The sequence below is a fragment of the Pogona vitticeps genome, chromosome 3 (assembly GCF_051106095.1).
Source record: "Pogona vitticeps strain Pit_001003342236 chromosome 3, PviZW2.1, whole genome shotgun sequence".
NCBI lineage: Eukaryota > Metazoa > Chordata > Lepidosauria > Squamata > Agamidae > Pogona > Pogona vitticeps.
This window is the reverse complement of record NC_135785.1, coordinates 183,446,159-183,462,890: the sequence shown is the minus strand read 5'-3', so window position 1 is coordinate 183,462,890 and position 16,732 is coordinate 183,446,159. Positions and strand designations below refer to the sequence as shown.

Here is a 16,732-nt window from a genome sequence, read left to right as displayed (position 1 = left end):
CCCCAAGATGGCACAATTACATCATTGGACACATGGCTCAGGTCAGAAGACTCCGGGTGTAAGTCCTAGTAAGAAAAGAGCAGATCATCTAAGCCTGAAGCCTGCCAGCATTTTATCATCAAATCTCACTTCCAGTAGCTATAACATTAGATAAATTGCTTAATTATTCATTAAAAAAATCTGTTAATTGCTTTTTCTGCCCACTAGGTTTCTAAATCAACCTACACCAAAACAGATACATTTTTAAAGAATTCCACCATTAGTTATACTATGTGCCATCAGACTATTCACGGCTTCTATATGAAGTACTATTGACATTCAGTATTAGATGTAAGGACATTGGCTGAGATTCAGATTATTATTTCAGGCAATCTCGAGAGCCTGACATTTCCAGTACGATTTCTGGATGCATATGCTCTGTCATAATCTCTTTTAAATGCCAGCACAATTTCAAAGTTGATTTGCCATGTGGTTGATGAGGAAGGAAATAGCATGGTTCTTTCCAGAACCTGAAAAGGTTGATTTCTGAGTACTGTAATCTTTTCCATAATATTTCAGAGATTTTTCTGGGAGTTATAGTCTAAAGGAGTAATATTTCCTAGCCCTCATTCTTTCTCTTTTGGCTTTTAGGTACTGAAAATCTGCCTGATACGATGGCTTCCATCTGCCAAGATGTGAAATTTTGAATATATAGAGCGTTAAAAAAAGGAGGGTGTAGAAAAAGCAGCCCTGAAAATGTACATTGTACTGTATTTTTAAAATGAGGTTTAAACAGCAGTTTACTAAAAGTCACGGCAAAATAATCAGCCAGTTCTCCAGCCAAGTCTGAAAGCAGGGAAATAATTTTTAGAGTATATATTTTAATTGTATTTTAATGGTTTTACCTTTTTTATTGTATTTTAATTGGGTAGAGTGGGTGGCATAGAAGTTAAATAACTTAATAAATAACTGAATGAATCTCTTTCACACCTGACAGTTGAACATGTTTACAAAAGATAAAAAATCTAAACAAAGCAGAGAATTAAAAGGGTATTGAAATAATTGGTTTATATTATAGTAGAATGTTGCAATGTGTGAGAAGACCAGTGGGTGGCATTTGTTGACTTGTTCTACCTTTATTTTACAATTCCTGTGATTTACACCCAGTGTAATAGATGGCTTGGTAACTTTCATCAAAACAATAATACTGATTGTCATGGTGGATGCTTGCCAGGTTCTGATTTACAGGAATTGCATTTTACAGCAGTTGTAAAAGCAAAAGAAAATTGTATTATAAAAACTTTCATTGTACATCAAGAGCCTATTATTTACAGTTGAAGAGAAGTGTAAACATCTGAAAGAACTATAAATATATGCAGGAGACACACACAATAATGCAACACAACATGACAACACAAGGAGCATCAGACATCACGTAGCATAACAGTCGTAGTGAGAACAACATGGATTTTCCTCCATAGGTTCCAACTAGCTTGGTGGGTGAGAACGCTTAGAGTAATTTTCTCTGTGTGTTTTAATAATATGCTTAAAGGCTAAGAAAATCACTTTAATCCATTCTTACTTTTAAGAACTTTGATATTTTAAGGGATGTATTCTCTGCTAGTGTCATTGAAGCTACCAACATGAATTTAACCAAACTCTGGGAGGCAGTGGAAGACAGGAGGGCCTGGCGTGCTCTGGTCCATGGGGTCATGAAGAATCGGATATGACTTAATGACTAAACACCAAAAATAATTGTCCTTTTTATGTGCTCATATTTTGGACTGAATTCTGACTCAAGTATTTGCTTCCAGTTGAGCTTAGTTTTCATATATATTTTTTAAGCATTTGTGTGTACAGCTTTTCCATAGCTGTAAGACTTTTGGATGTTTTGAACTACTTTGAAGTATTTTTGTGCTTATGGAACATAGAAGCAATGTGGATAAATTAAGCTCATAGAAATGGACAGGCTGATGTTGCCCAGAATGATTGCAACAATGAAAAAAACATCTTGATACCCAGATGAGCTTTTATATGGTTGAGAATTGTTGTCTGATTTCATCCTGGAATGAACCCCCTTTCAGGAATAAGCCCTGCAACACTGTCAAACACTGCTGGGAAAACATATTTAGAGGATTACTGGATATCCCCAAAAGTTTCCAGGGTGGAAAATCATGCCAGATCTATCTATCTATCTATCTATCTATCTATCTATCTATCTATCTATCTATCTATCTATCTATCTATCTATCTATCTATCTATCTATCTATCTATCTATCTATCTATCTATCTGCCTGCCTGCCTGCCTGCCTGCCTGCCTGCCTGCCTGCCTGCCTGCCTGCCTGCCTGCCTGCCTGCCTGCCTGCCTGTCTAATCTATCTAGCTATCTATCTAATCTGTCTGTCTGTCTGTCTGTCTGTCTGTCTGTCTGTCTGTCTGTCTATCTATCTAATCTGTCTGTCTGTCTGTCTGTCTGTCTGTCTATCTAATCTGTCTGTCTGTCTGTCTGTCTGTCTGTCTGTCTGTCTGTCTGTCTGTCTGTCTGTCTATCTATCTATCTATCTATCTATCTATCTATCTATCTATCTATCTATCTATCTATCTGCCTGCCTGCCTGCCTGCCTGCCTGCCTGCCTGCCTGCCTGCCTGCCTGCCTGCCTAATCTATCTAGCTATCTATCTAATCTGTCTGTCTGTCTGTCTGTCTGTCTGTCTGTCTGTCTGTCTATCTATCTATCTATCTATCTATCTATCTATCTATCTATCTATCTAGTCTGTCTGTCTGTCTGTCTGTCTGTCTGTCTGTCTGTCTGTCTGTCTGTCTGTCTATCTATCTATCTATCTATCTATCTATCTATCTATCTATCTATCTATCTATCTATCTATCTATCTATCTATCTATCTATCTATCTATCTATCTATCTGCCTGCCTGCCTGCCTGCCTGCCTGCCTGCCTGCCTGCCTGCCTGCCTGCCTGTCTATCTATCTGATCTGCACAGAAACATTTGACAGATTTCACCTCAAAAATGAGAAACTAAATCATATAGCAATATAAAATGGCTCAGTCTTTTCTTTAATGCAGTTTCAAAGGTAAAGGGAAATTTAAAAAAATCAGCAATACCCAAATATATAGTCCATATCTGGACCTGCCAGGCTGGGGATGATGGCAAATGTCAAACAAAAATATGCAGAACTAGTATTGTAACTTAGGACATCCTAATAGTATAACACATAGCAATCAAAGGAGATGGTGTGCATCTTGCAGAGCTAGGTATATTGACAAGGAGCTCTATCATTTCCCCCTTTGCCTATTTTAGGTACAGACCATTGTAACTGCTGAATTCCTCTCAAAATTCCACTAAAGATTGGGTTGCCCACAGTGAAGAAACCAGCTGGGCAGGTCTGGCCCAACGTATTTTGCCACTTGAGACAGCAAAAAATGCTGCTCCCTTTCCCATTCAAGTGAAAATGCACGGGAACCCAGCCCAGCCAAGTTATTTAGGCTCCCAGGGCAGAAAATTCCAGAACTGTCACTCCTTGGCAGCTAAAAATACAGGTTAGCCTGATTATAGTTGTTACCTGTGTATATTTTTTAAAAATGGACAAGTTTATGATGGGGGGGCAATTATCTTTTCTTCTCTCCACCCCTAGCTGAGGAAACCCACACTTGAGAACTGTAGCCTCCAGAGATGGTGCACCATGCGAGGCAAGGAAAGAGGTCCCTGCAGCCAAAATAATTCCTTAAACCAGTGATGTTTCGACAGAGGCAACTCGCACATTCAGCTCCCGTCCTGAGAAAGGGAGAGAAAGAAAGAGGTGCCTGCCTGACCCATCCCTCTGTGGTGATGGAGAGAGAGAGAGAGAGAGAGGCAGTGAATGCAGGCGTGCATGTTGCTAAGCAAGTCCACTGTACATGAGTATTAGTGTAAGTACATTGGTGTAATACTTTGATTGAGCAGTGTGTGGTAGATGGACAGATTAGGACTCGGGAGCCTGGGGTCACATCTTCACTTGTCCACGAAATACCTGGCGAGGGGGCTGGGATTGGCACTACGAAAACCAGTCCTTAAATATCTTACATCCCTTGAAAACCCTACTGTATGTTTTGTGTGTCTTCTGTGTTTTGAATTACAGAAACCCTGAGAGGGCTTTTAGTGAAAGTGAAAGAAGAAAGTGCTAATTGTGTCATTGGAGACCAAGGCCATCCACTCACTCTTGTATTTCCAATCCCCATGTACCAGTGAGAAAGCTGACAGGAGAGAAAAAAAATTGATTTGTTTGAAGTGGGGGCGGAGGAGAGCTTTGTTGTTCGTCTGGACTGTCAGAAAGAGGAAGAACTGGGTCCTAGATCGAATCAAGCCTTGAACTATCTCTGAGGCTGAGCCTGTCTTCCTTTGGGTACATCATGAGAAGGCAGGATTCTCTGGGAAAGGTGGAAGACCGCCAGGAAAGAGGGAGACCAAATGCAAGGTGGACTGACTTGAGTTTGCAAAAAAGTTGAAGGCACGACATTTTGGGGATCGCTCACGGATCGCTAGACCGGGTTGCCTTCCCTCAGAGGTGACTCCAGGGGACATAAGAACAACAGCAACAGGGCTTTCAAGATAACTAATACGTTTAAGGAATGGTTTTACCAGTTCCATATGCGCACCCAGTGAGTATCCACGGCAAAGTGGGTTCGAATCCACGCATCCCGAGTTTTAGTCGGTAACGCTACCGACTATAGTATACAGTGGGTTTCCCACGTCCCTTGAAAACCCTATTAGAGTCGCTATAAGGTGGAGGCAACTCGGAGGCATCTCTCTCTCTCTCTCTCTCACACACACACACACACCTTTTAATCACGATTCCTCTGTAAAGAAAGTTCAGAATCTTTTGCATTCGCTCTCCCTTCCCCCCCACCTTCCGTTTCGGAAACTGACCTGGCGCGCTGAGGGAAGCCCCCGGCCATGAAGGGCAGCCAGGAGAGAGCCAGGCAGGTGCTCCACGCGCCCAGCCCCATGCTGGCCGGAGGGGAGGGCGAAGGAGTGCCCCTGCCTGGACGCCCCGAGCCCCACGGAGGGCGCTTGCCCCCGCGTCCCTTGCTCCGCGGCGCCTTTTGAACCGGGGGGGGGGGGCTCTCCCGGCTCCGCTCCTTCGGGATCTCCCTCCGTCCTTCCTCAGCCGTCGGTGGGCGACCGCGCCGAGCTCACGGCAAGAATCCCCCTGCCCGAAGGAACAACCTCAGGACAGGGTCCGCGCCCCCCCCTCTGTCTGCCACTCGACCGCGGTCTATAGGCTTGGGTGAGGGGCGGGTCGGAGAATTCCGTCGGAGATCCGCCCCGACGACCACCCCCCCACACACATTGTTCAAGTTCTCGGGCTCCGTCTCTCCTCTCCTCTCCTCTCTCCCCCCCCACCCCATACATTCGCATATGACACAGGGGAGGCAGCGCGGGTGTTACGCGGAGCGACGAAGCATCTCTTGCGGAGACAATCCCGACCGGGAAGGTCTTGTGAATCTCCCGCTTGAAGGGAGGAAAGAGAGAAAGGAAGGGCTCAGAGATCAAAAGGAAAGCAGAGCTGCTCTGAAAGATCGAGCCTGCCAAAGCGGTGCCCCCCTTGCCTTTTCGGGTCTACGTGGCTTTGCAGAGGAAGAACCGCAGCCCAGCCAGCCAGACACGGGACAGCCGCTTTCCCTGCTGCAGAAAGTCGCAAGCAGTGGAGGCTGATCCTCTGGGAAAACGGGGCACTGCTCAAGTCAAAAAGAGACGTTAAAGGTAGACAATCCTTAGCCAATAAAAGCATCTGAGTGTCATAGCAGGTTCTTCTCTCACTTCTGTGATTAGCTTCCTTTGTTTGGCTTCAGCATTTAAAGGGAGATCTTTCTAGGGGCCATCACTCTAAATGCTTTACATTTAGAAGGTCCCAGGTTCCATACTCAGCATCTTCAGGTAGGGCTTCAGGATTTAAAGGGGGATTCCTTTGCCGTCTGAGTCCATAAACCCCGAAAAGCTGCTTCGATCACCTTTCCACAATATTACCAGGTGCTTAGCTGTAATTAACAGCTTGCCTATGTTTAATGTCTGTTTCTGGCTTCAGTTGAACCCCAGCCGACCCTGTGGGCGCTTCCTTATCAGAGGCTGGTGTTCCCCTCTTGCTGCAATCCCAGCCTTACTTAGCATGCTCTGTTTGCAGGTCAGGAGGAAGTAAGAGGGCGAAAGCAAAGGGGAGGCCTAGCTATCAAACCAGGCAGGCAGAGAGGGAAGCAGCAGTCGGAAGCATCGCACAGTCTTCCCTGGCACTGGGCAACAGCAGCTGCTGTGCCTTCCACCACACCAACACAGTGGGAACTAGCACCCATTGGCAGCAATAGCAGGTTAAAGATTCAGGATTTCCACTTCAAAGATTCAGGCAGCAAATCATAAGGAGGACCTCTCTCTCTCTCTCTCTCTCTCTGGAGTGTCTACTCTGCTGCCCATCATAGTAGCCGTTTTTGAACTACGTACATACATAACTAACACTTATTAATTAATTAAACTATATGTACAAACATTTATAGACAAATGTTACTGTGACCTCAAGTTGATTCGTCTTTGAACTTCAAAGGCAAATGTAGCAGCCTTGGTAGATGACTAATCACTCTAGCTGCCACCTGTCTGGTTAGGTAATCAGTGATCTCAGTGTTCCTAACTTGTATTCATTACTCTGAATTTTCATTATCTGTGCCTTCTCTCCATCCCCCCAATGTATACTGGTATATAAACTTGTGGCTAAACATTTCACTCTGTATGCCTGGGGAAGTGGAGGGTTATCCACAAAGAAAGATGCCTAAATGAACCTGCTGTTCTTTAAGGTGCCACAGTACTTTTGCCTTTATTTTTATTTTGCTTTTGTTATACTTGCTGGAAGTGACTCATACACTCTCTTTGAAAAGAAAAACAAAACTAACTTATGGGTATCCAATGTGGTTTAGTGGGTAAACTCAATAGAGTGATGATTTAGGACCCAAGAGACCTGGGTTTGAATCCCTGCTGGATTCTCACAGGGAGGAGTGGGGTGGAATTGGTAAAAGCACTCCTTAAATATCTCCAAAGTCCTACTGAGGTTACTGTGAGTTCCAATTTGGCAGCACTTTAAAAGACAAATAAACATCTTACATAATTGAAACTTAATGAGGGATAAATTCATGCCCTCAGCATTGAAAATGTAAATGGTTCAATTGCATTTATTGTTACAGGCAGTGGAAACTACTGTATATTTGTTTTTATGTGCCATCAAGAAATCTCTGACTTACGGCATCTTCATGAATGAGCAATCTCCAAAATGTCCTGTCCTCAACAGCCCGGCTCAGCTCCTGCAAACTCCTTTAAGGAGCCAATACATCTTGTATTTGACCTTCCTCTTTTCCTGCTGTCTTCCACTTTTCCTAGCATTATTGTTTTATCCCCAGAGAATCTTGTCACCTCATGATGTGCCCAAAGTATCATTTTGGCCTCCAGAGATAGTTCAGGCTTGATTTGATCTTGGACCCACTTTGCCTTTCTGGCAGCCCGGTGTAGCTGCAAAGTTCTCCTCCAGCACCACATGTCAAAAAATCAGCTTTCATACCCATACATTGTTGTTGTTTAGTCGTTGAGTTGGGTCTGATTCTTCGTGACCCCATGGACCAGAACACGCCAGGCCCTCCTGTCTTCCACTGCAGAGTTGGGTCAAATTCATGTTGGTAGCTTCGATGACTCTACATAGTGACAGGAAATTCAAGAATGGGGATGACCTTGGTTTTGGGGACACATCCTTACACTTGATCTTTCCTATAAATTGTAACTTATAGAGGCATATGCTTACCTTTGAACTGTAATGTTAACCCTTATTTTTTACAAAGTAACTTTCTATGCCCTGCCTGTGAGCCTCTCAGTTCAAACCTCACCTCGGCCATGTACTCAATAGATGGCCCATCAAATTTTTGTTGTTTAGTCATTAAGTCGTGTCCGACTCTTCGTGACCCCATGGACCAGAGCACGACAGGCCCTCCTATCTTCCACTGCCTCCCGGAGTTGTGTCAAATTCATGTTGGTTGCTTTGATGACACTGTCCAACCATCTCATCCTCTGTTGTCCCCTTCTCATCTTGCCTTCACACTTTCCCAACATCAGGGTCTTTTCCAGGGAGTCTTCTCTTCTCATCAGATGGCCAAAGTATTGGAGCCTCAGCTTCAGGATCTGTCCTTCCAGTGAGCACTCAGGGTTGATTTCCTTCAGAATGGACAGGTTTGATCTCCTTGCAGTCCAGGGGACTCTCAAGAGTCTCCTCCAGCAGCACAATTCAAATCAATCTGAGTCATTGCATCTAAGAAAGCCTCCATCTATCATTCCTTATGAGGATAACCATATACAGTGGACCTTCGACTTACGGAATTAATCTGTATTGGAAATGGTGTTTGCAGGCTGAAAAGTCTATAGGTCGAGGCTCCATTGACCTACAATGCATTGAAAACCGATTAATCCCATAACTGGCCGTTTTTGTTCCATTTTGGTTCCCCCCCCCCCCCGCGGTCTGTAGGTCGATTCTCTGGCTGCAAATCGAACCTAAATTCTGCGGCCAGAGAAGTCTGTAACTCGAAAAGTCTGTAAGTGGAGCCGTCTGTAAGTCGAGGATCCACTGTAGACCTACCTTACAGGATTTGTTCTAAAGAATAATGAACCTCTATATGAAGATATTTTGAAGCTGAAGTACATCAATATATTGATAAATGTGACTGTGGAAGCTCAGGCACTGAGGTGCTTTGTCAGCAGTCATTATCTTTGATCACTTTCTCTTCTTCCCTTTGTTGTTCCTTGGAGCCTACACCCAACTATGGGGAGGGGCTGTGTAAGTAAAGGCCTTATAGATTCTTACAGCAGACCTTGTGGAGAGGGCCTATCACTCCATGGGAAAGCCCGTGCCTTACCTGTAGAAGGTCCTAGGTTCCATACCCAGCATCTTCAGTTAGGTCTAAAAAAAAAAATCCCCACTGAAAGCATCAATTCTTCGGCAGTCAGCCTTCTTTATGGTCCAGCTCTCGCTTCCATACATCGCTACTGGAAAAACCATAGCTTTGACAATGCGGATCTTTGTCGGCAAGGTGATGTCTCTGCTTTTTAAGATGCCGTCTAGGTTTGTCATTGCTTTCTTCCCAAGAAGTAGGCATCTTTTAATTTCTTGGCTGCTGTCACCATCTGTAGTGATCATGGAGCCCAAGAATGTAAAATCTGTCACTGCCTCCATATCTTCCCCTTCTATTTGCCAGGAGGTGATGGGACCAGTGGCCATGATCTTACTTTTTTTTATGTTGAGCTTCAGACCATTTTTTGCACTCTCCTCTTTCACCCTCATTAAGAGGCTTGTTTAATTCCTCCTCGCTTTCTGCCATCAGAGTGGTGTCATCTGCATATCTGAGGTTGTTGATATTTCTTCCGGCAATCTTAATTCCAGTTTGGGATTCCTCCAGTCCAGCCTTTCACATGATGTATTCTGCATATAAGTTAAATAAGCAGGGAGACAGTATACAGCCTTGTCGTACCTTGTAGAGTTTTATCTACTGCCCAAGAAAATGAGTTTTTGGAGGGATGCAAGTACATTGAAATTGCTACTCCTCCAGTTTGCTTTGGAAAACAAGAACACATTTTCATGCATTGCTTGAATGCATCATTTCACTGAATTTTCATTTGCCACTGAATCTTGAAGTAAAGTATCTCAGATGAAGAAAGATGTACGCTGTCAAGCAGGACAAAACGTATTTGCAAAGTTGTTTTGAAAAATCCTGTGTTCTTCTTTGCTGCCGCTAATGTGATTTCTAACATAATTGCTTTCTTCTTCCAGGCCCACAAAATAGAGAGACGTTCCCAGTTACAGGACAGTATTTAATGTGAAAGCTATTGGGTGTAAATCATATGGCTGTTGCTCACGTGTTAAGTTCTACTGACTTAAAATGTTACCGACTAATGCTGACCTTTCTGGCAATAAAGCCTGGCTCTTATCCTGTTATTTTCCTGTGGTATCTATAATACTTGAACTGTAATGAAAGTCCTTTGGGGATTACATGGAGTTTGCATTATTTTCTTCAATGCTTTTCCAAGCCATTCCTGCACTGGGTCTGTAAGTCGCAAAAGGGAGGGAGATTTTTAAGACTAAAGGATTTAAAAATGAAATAATTTAGGGCCAAATTAAATTCAGTGTTGAAATTGCCGAGAGTTTACACGCACAACGGATCAAGTATGAGCATAAAAACACACACACTCCTCACAGATCATGAATAGATTCTTCCTTGGCATACATATATGAACTTATGTGTGCTACAGTTGAAGCAATATTCATTCATACATCATGAAAAAAACTTTAAGAATGTTTACTGTATAACATGTTGAAAAATAAGCTAAAAGTTCTTAAACATTTTTACTTGGTATAGATGTTCTGCTTGGCAGACTTATAGCAGTTTCATAATAGCTTCTTTTTGTAACACACTAATAGCAGGCTGCATAACTTAAAAAAACACACAACTTCTCAGCAGAAAAGCCTCATGTTAATAGAACAAGCAGAATAAGCCTCATCCTGTAAATCCGATCTGGCAATTAACCCCTCAAACACCCATTGGCAAACATTAGACAGAATCCAATTGGTTACAATGTTCTATTATGCATCTTAATCATTCCTATCATTTCCATGTCTGGCACATCCCCACCTGAAGTATTATTAACTGCCATTCTCCTTGTCAACGCTTAGGGGACTTTTATTTCATTTTAAAACTTTTTTGATGTAACAAAATATGTGATTTATTTTCTCCAGTGGCCTAAGTACATCTGACACATTTAATCTATGTGTGGTGGATGGGTGGAGGGGCATATCTGTTTCTTCACATATTTATGCAATGAAATGTGATCTTCTCAGTTTGATTTGAACACCATTCCATGATAATTAAACATGAAAGGAGTTGTAATCTATAGCTGTACTCTTATCTGGTAAAGCAAATATGAGTTTCATGTTAACTAATTTTCCCATAACCTAAAGCCCTTTGAAATTATACTAATGGCTGTCTTGAACCTACAGTTTTCCTTAGGAGGGCTCCGGGACTCAATTCCATGTGGGTCCAACATCTTTGGTGGACAAATGAGAAATCTGCATAGCTGAAAGGCTTTACCCTTTTCCGGAAGCTGGTGGGGCTTGCAAAAATAAGCCACTGAGAAAAGCCACTGGAAAAATTGTGAATACCAACTTCTATTTAGGCTGCATGGTTTGACGAAAGGAAAGACCCTGTTATACTAGTACTGTAATTGATAAAACAGCATAATGTGAAAAAGAATAACAGGAAATGAGAAAATATAAATTGAATTGGATAAAGTCATTTCCCATTGAGCTTTCCTTCCCTTTATTTGTTTCTGGATGCTGTGCTGATCATGACTCTTCCCTTAGGGACTGTTAGCATTTTTGTTTCTCTGAATTGTTGCTCCCTCTGCACTGCAAATTGGCCCGGTCAGTCTTTTCACATTGGGATCTGTTCCAAAAATATTTTGCAAGTGGTAAGCTTGTTCAAACATTACCAAACAACTCTTTGCCCAAGCTTTGAAATGTTACATTTTTAAAATTATATCTCCCAGAATCTTCCAGCAAGCATAGCTTTAAGCTGTGCTGACTGGTATTTTTTTTAAGTGGCATGCCTAAACAACAAGGAGCCATATATACCATCCAACTACATCCAAGGGTTTGTTTTCTTTCTTTCTTTCTTTCTTTCTTTCTTTCTTTCTTTCTTTCTTTCTTTCTTTCTTTCTTTCTTTCTTTCTTTCTTTCTTTCTTTCTTTCTTTCTTTCTTTCTTTCTTTCTTTCTTTCTTTCTTTCTTTCTTTCTTTCTTTCTTTCTTTCTTTCTTTCTTTCTTTCTTTCTTTCTTTCTTTCTTTCTTTCTTTCTTTCTTTCTTTCCATGAATTCCTAGGTCTCCTGACTGTGGAATTTAGTTCCTACATGTTCTGGATGCCAAAACCAATTTGCAAAACCCACTGGTAGCAATGCAGCATAGACAAAATGTTCTTTGCATCAGATCTGTTAAGGGTCCCTACCCCTTCAGATTTTGTACACCTTGGTTCAATTATCAGTCCAAAGGGAGACTGTGGCCAAGAAATCAGAAGACTTGGAAGGGTAGCAATGAAGGAACTAGAATAGATAATCAAGTGTAAGGATGTATGACTAAATATAAAGACCAAGATCATCCACACACTTATATTTCCAGTCACCATGTATGGGTGTGAAAACAGGACAATCAAAAAAGCTGATAGGAAAAAAATGATTCATTTGAAATGTGGTGCTGGAGAAGATCTTTGCAGATACCCTGGACTGTCAGAAAGACAAACAAGTGGGTCCTAGATCAAATCAAGCCGGAACTATCTCTGGAGGCAAAAATGATGAAACAAGCTGTCCTACTTTGAGCACATCACGAAAAGGCAGGATTCTGTGGAGAGGATAATAATATTAGGAAAGGTGGAAGACAGTAGGAAAAGAGGAAGACTGAATATGGTGGATCAACTCCATAAAGGAAGCTAAAGGTTTGAGTTTGCAAGAGTTGAGCAGAATTGTTGAAGACTGAACATTTTGGAGATTGCTCATTCATGGGGTCATCAGAAGACGGGGGTGACTTGATGGCACATAATATCAGCAAAAACCACTCCTTCATGCAACATCTTTCCAAATGGTTAGTTATATCCTTCAAAAGACTTCTGTTTTAAGAATTTGGGGATTATTTATTTCTCCTTCCACAAAACACATTCACAATCTCTTGAACTACAATTGAAATGAGTTGGATATGCTTCAGAGTCTTCTTCATTTGGAAGACCATTTCTGTCTGCAAGTAATCTGTTGTAAAAGTTTGCTTTTTAATGTACAGAACAAATTGGAACTGGAGTAGATGTAGCATATATAATTTCCTTAGGTTGTACAAATGTTGAAGGCGGGGAGAGAAAGAAGAAGTAAATTAAAATGAGAACCACAGGAAGAGAGGAGGAAGATTAAATACCCTTCACATCTTTCAAAGAAGAATTTTTATTGCGGTAACACTAAAAATTCTCATCTTGCAATTTAAAGGAAACCAGGTTCTCACACCCCATCCATCAACATACCAAGGATATTCCACATATTAATAAAAAGCTATTCTGCAGCTGATGCCATATCTAAGTGTTGCCTTGGCAATCCCCAAAGAGAAAAGAGTGCCTACCCTATACTGAGAGTTCATCTCAAGGCCACAAAGAAATCCAGGGCAATTTAGTTAAGCTCTTTCTACATAGCAGCACTGATGGCAGTATATCACAGTTCGCACTACCCTTGTGAACAGTCTTGAGACAAATGTGCAAAATAAGACCAAATCAGGGTTATTTGTGTGATTCAGGGTTGAGCGAAGGGCAGAGCAAGTCACTGCTGATCACTCCCGGGATGAAGCAACACTGCAACAGATTCATTGTACCCCATTTGGTGTTCCTAGGGTTAAAAAGATAGTCAACAGTTTGAACTGAGGAAAATGGAAAATAGAACATAAAAGAGTAGACTGAAGAAGTGCAGGTTCATGCAGTCTAAATAGGGTTGCTTGAAGTCGGGGGGGAGGAGCAACATGCCATTTGGTGCAATGTTCACGTCCAAAAAGCATGTCGACATCAAACGGTCCTCTGACTCCTTCCGTTGTCAGTTGAACACTTCCCCTGCTCTTCTGCAGAAGGAGGGCAGGGGAAGTGGAAATATTATTTTGGCCCATGTTCAACAATTGCTGATGCACTAAATCACTTAGATTAATTCCCCCCACCCCCAAATTGACAGTGGACAGCTGCAAGGCTCGATTTTAGCCCATTCCCAGCAATCACACATGCTGGAAACTAGAGCACTCCAACCGACACCAAAAAAGTAAAAGTCCTTGACGGGACCAAAAAAGGTGCAGGTTCGGGTGCTGGGGGGAGGGCAAATTGGTCTGCACTAGTGATTACTTTGTGTGGTTGCCAGAAAAAAACAGTGAATCAATCCACCCCTGTAATGCACCAAACAAGGGGACAAGTGCTTGTCTGAACAAGCCATGAGCTTCTAGAGCCAAGGGAGAAAGTGACTGACAACTGAACATCCCAAGCCCAAAAGCCTTCCTTGGACACTCCAACCACTGAGGCACTAGGAAGGGCTCAGATTGAGATAATGTTACATATAGTTCCCTGTAGCCGCTCTGCCTGCCATTTTGTGGAACTGTAGGGTGTCAGGAAAAGTTTTGCATCACTGTCTAGATAGTCCTTTTGCATTTTCAAATACTCTTCATTTTCTTAGTTTTCTCATTCAATTTTGCTTCGCTTTACTGAAATATTATTCCACTATTAGCATTAAGCATGCATGTGGTTGATTGTTTTATCAGATTTGAATGGTCATCACACAATTAAGGCACTGTGTAACCCCCCCTCCCCAACTAGTAGCTATTTGCATTTCCCCCCATTCATTGGGGGTAATTAAAAACAACAACAACAATTGATACTCCAGAAACACACAGATAATGTCACAGACATGGAGATGCAGCAAGTGAAAATGTCTCCTAAATGATACAGAGTGGGTTGCCCCTGATCTGTGGAAGACAGGAAAATAAAATTTTCTGGTGCCTGGTGTGCAGTGGCCACCCAACATCACAGAGTTTCTGCATGCCAGTGACTAATTACAGGAGATAAAGCCAAACTAATATTCCATGGAGGGAACTTATTATAGTATTTTAATATCCTATATCCATGTTTTTTTTAAAAAAAATCACTTGTTTTGATGTTCCCTTGATGTTCTATAGTTTTAACAAGTGCATGTACAGCTTGCTTTGTCGTATTAATTTTTAATTCTGCTTTAAGTTAGTCAGAAGAGGGACTCAGATCTCATGTAAAATCAACATATCCTCAAATATTTTACTTTGAGTCACTCTCCTGATTTAGTGATCATTCATCTAATAAACGATAGCAGAGGGTTTAAATACAATAATTTCCCATCATCTGGTGTCCTGCTTCCAATGTCTTGTGGAGTCAGCTCCTTTTGCACTGGGTAATATGAAACCGTTTCCCAAGAACCCATACTCATAATTTTTTTTACTTAAATTCCTCTTAAAGGCTTTGCATTGGACCAATATACACTTGAAATATGAGAAATGATTGGAGACTTTGAAGACATTAAAACTTTATTTCATATAGTTAATCCTCTGCCCAGGTTCACTGTCAGAAAACAGCGAAGTTATTTCAATATCTGCCTCCACTCTTCAAAAGTACTACATTATCAATAGGAATAGCTCCCCTTGTGAAGCTGGTTTTATTGCCTTGTAAATTCTGAAATGTACAATCAGTAATAGGTCTAAAATGAAACTATATTCCTGTACATTTTATAGCAATCGTTTACATGCTGAAGTTATCCTTTGTCTTCTAATCCCATTACTTTTCTCTGGATGAACAGTTTTAAAGAACAAGACTAGATTCAGTCACTAACATGCTAGGCAGGATTGTGATATATTCAACATAATTAGTATTATGGAGTTTGCCAAGTTATCCAAGTTAATATACTAATTATGTATAATGTTGCTTCTAGAAAACCTTTCCATGGTTTTCTAGATATAAAATACATAGAAGTAGTTTACCAATTCCATCTTCTGGTGGCATTCTGGGGTCATGCAACTTCCCCAAGGCTGGCTGTTTTTTCTGGGAGTAACAGTGGAGAATCTAAGGGCTTGTTTAACTGGGCTTATTGGAGTGGGTTGGATCAGACTAAATAAAGTTGTTAGAAATCAAGTTGAGGTCCAATGTGATCTTTTGATTATTTGGTGTGGTCTTCTAAAGCCTCGCAGGCACTTCATTGCTAATTTGAAATATATGGAGATGAGCAAAGTGGATTTGATATAAAAAGAGCTTTATAGAGATGTATAAATATTGACTGGGAGTGCAATCAGATGGGCATTTAGCCCACTGTTGGTCCAGTGTGGGAATGGGTTGCTTCACTTCGTTTTCCCAGCAATGACACAATCTAACACTGGAGCAAACCAGCCCATCCCCAGAGCATTCCTACTTGCACATTTCTAGGCCCCTGTCAGGGGCTTCTCCTTTTTGGGGGGCATGAAGGATTGCTCCATTTTGGGTTGTTTCCAGCAAAAGCAATCACTGGAAATGAACACAGTGAGAATGTTCCTTTAACTGCCAGTTTGCCATATTGTGAAGTAGCTTAAGAGAAAGCCACTTCAGGACATTAGCAAATGAAAACACTTCCTCTGCCCATCCATGGAGGCACAGAGGAAGTTTTTAAAAATACTGTATTATACAGAGTTGATGCACTGTATCTTTTATAAAAAAGAAAATTTGAAAAATGGTTGTTGTAGGTTTTTTGGGCTGTTTGGCCGTGTTCTGAGGTTTTTCTTCCTAACGTTTCACCAGTCTCTGTGGCCGGCATCTTCAGAGGACAGGAGTTAGAACTCTGTGTTCTGGTATAGTGTGTGGGATGGCTGAGTATTTGTAGCTGTGGGATCAGCTTTTTGTCGTTTTCAGGAGATTGGGTGATTATGGTGATCAGGTTTTTTTTGTTTGTTATGGGTATATTGTTGTGATAAGGGGAAAGAGATGATCTGTCAGTGTAATTGATGGGTGCCCTTAGCTAATCTTTTATGTGCAGTTATCACCAGTCCCTTGTGGCTGGGTAGAGTTTGTTGACCTTTATGCAGGCTGCATTTTTCAGTGCTGGGAGCCAGACTTTGTTGAGTTTTAGACTTTCTTCTTTCT

At 41.7% G+C, this 16,732-nt stretch overlaps 1 protein-coding gene across 1 annotated transcript in view; it reads right to left on the bottom strand.

The window, feature by feature from the left end:
* The window catches only part of EGFL6 (EGF like domain multiple 6), a 49,487-nt gene extending 44,332 nt beyond the window's left edge, over positions 1–5,155 (bottom strand). The window contains exon 1 of the mRNA XM_020786758.3: positions 4,902–5,155. Within this exon, the coding sequence (XP_020642417.3) occupies positions 4,902–4,981 (80 nt within the window). The 5' untranslated portion in view covers positions 4,982–5,155. The remainder of the gene's footprint in view (positions 1–4,901) is intronic.
* Between the last annotated feature and the right edge of the window lie 11,577 nt (positions 5,156–16,732).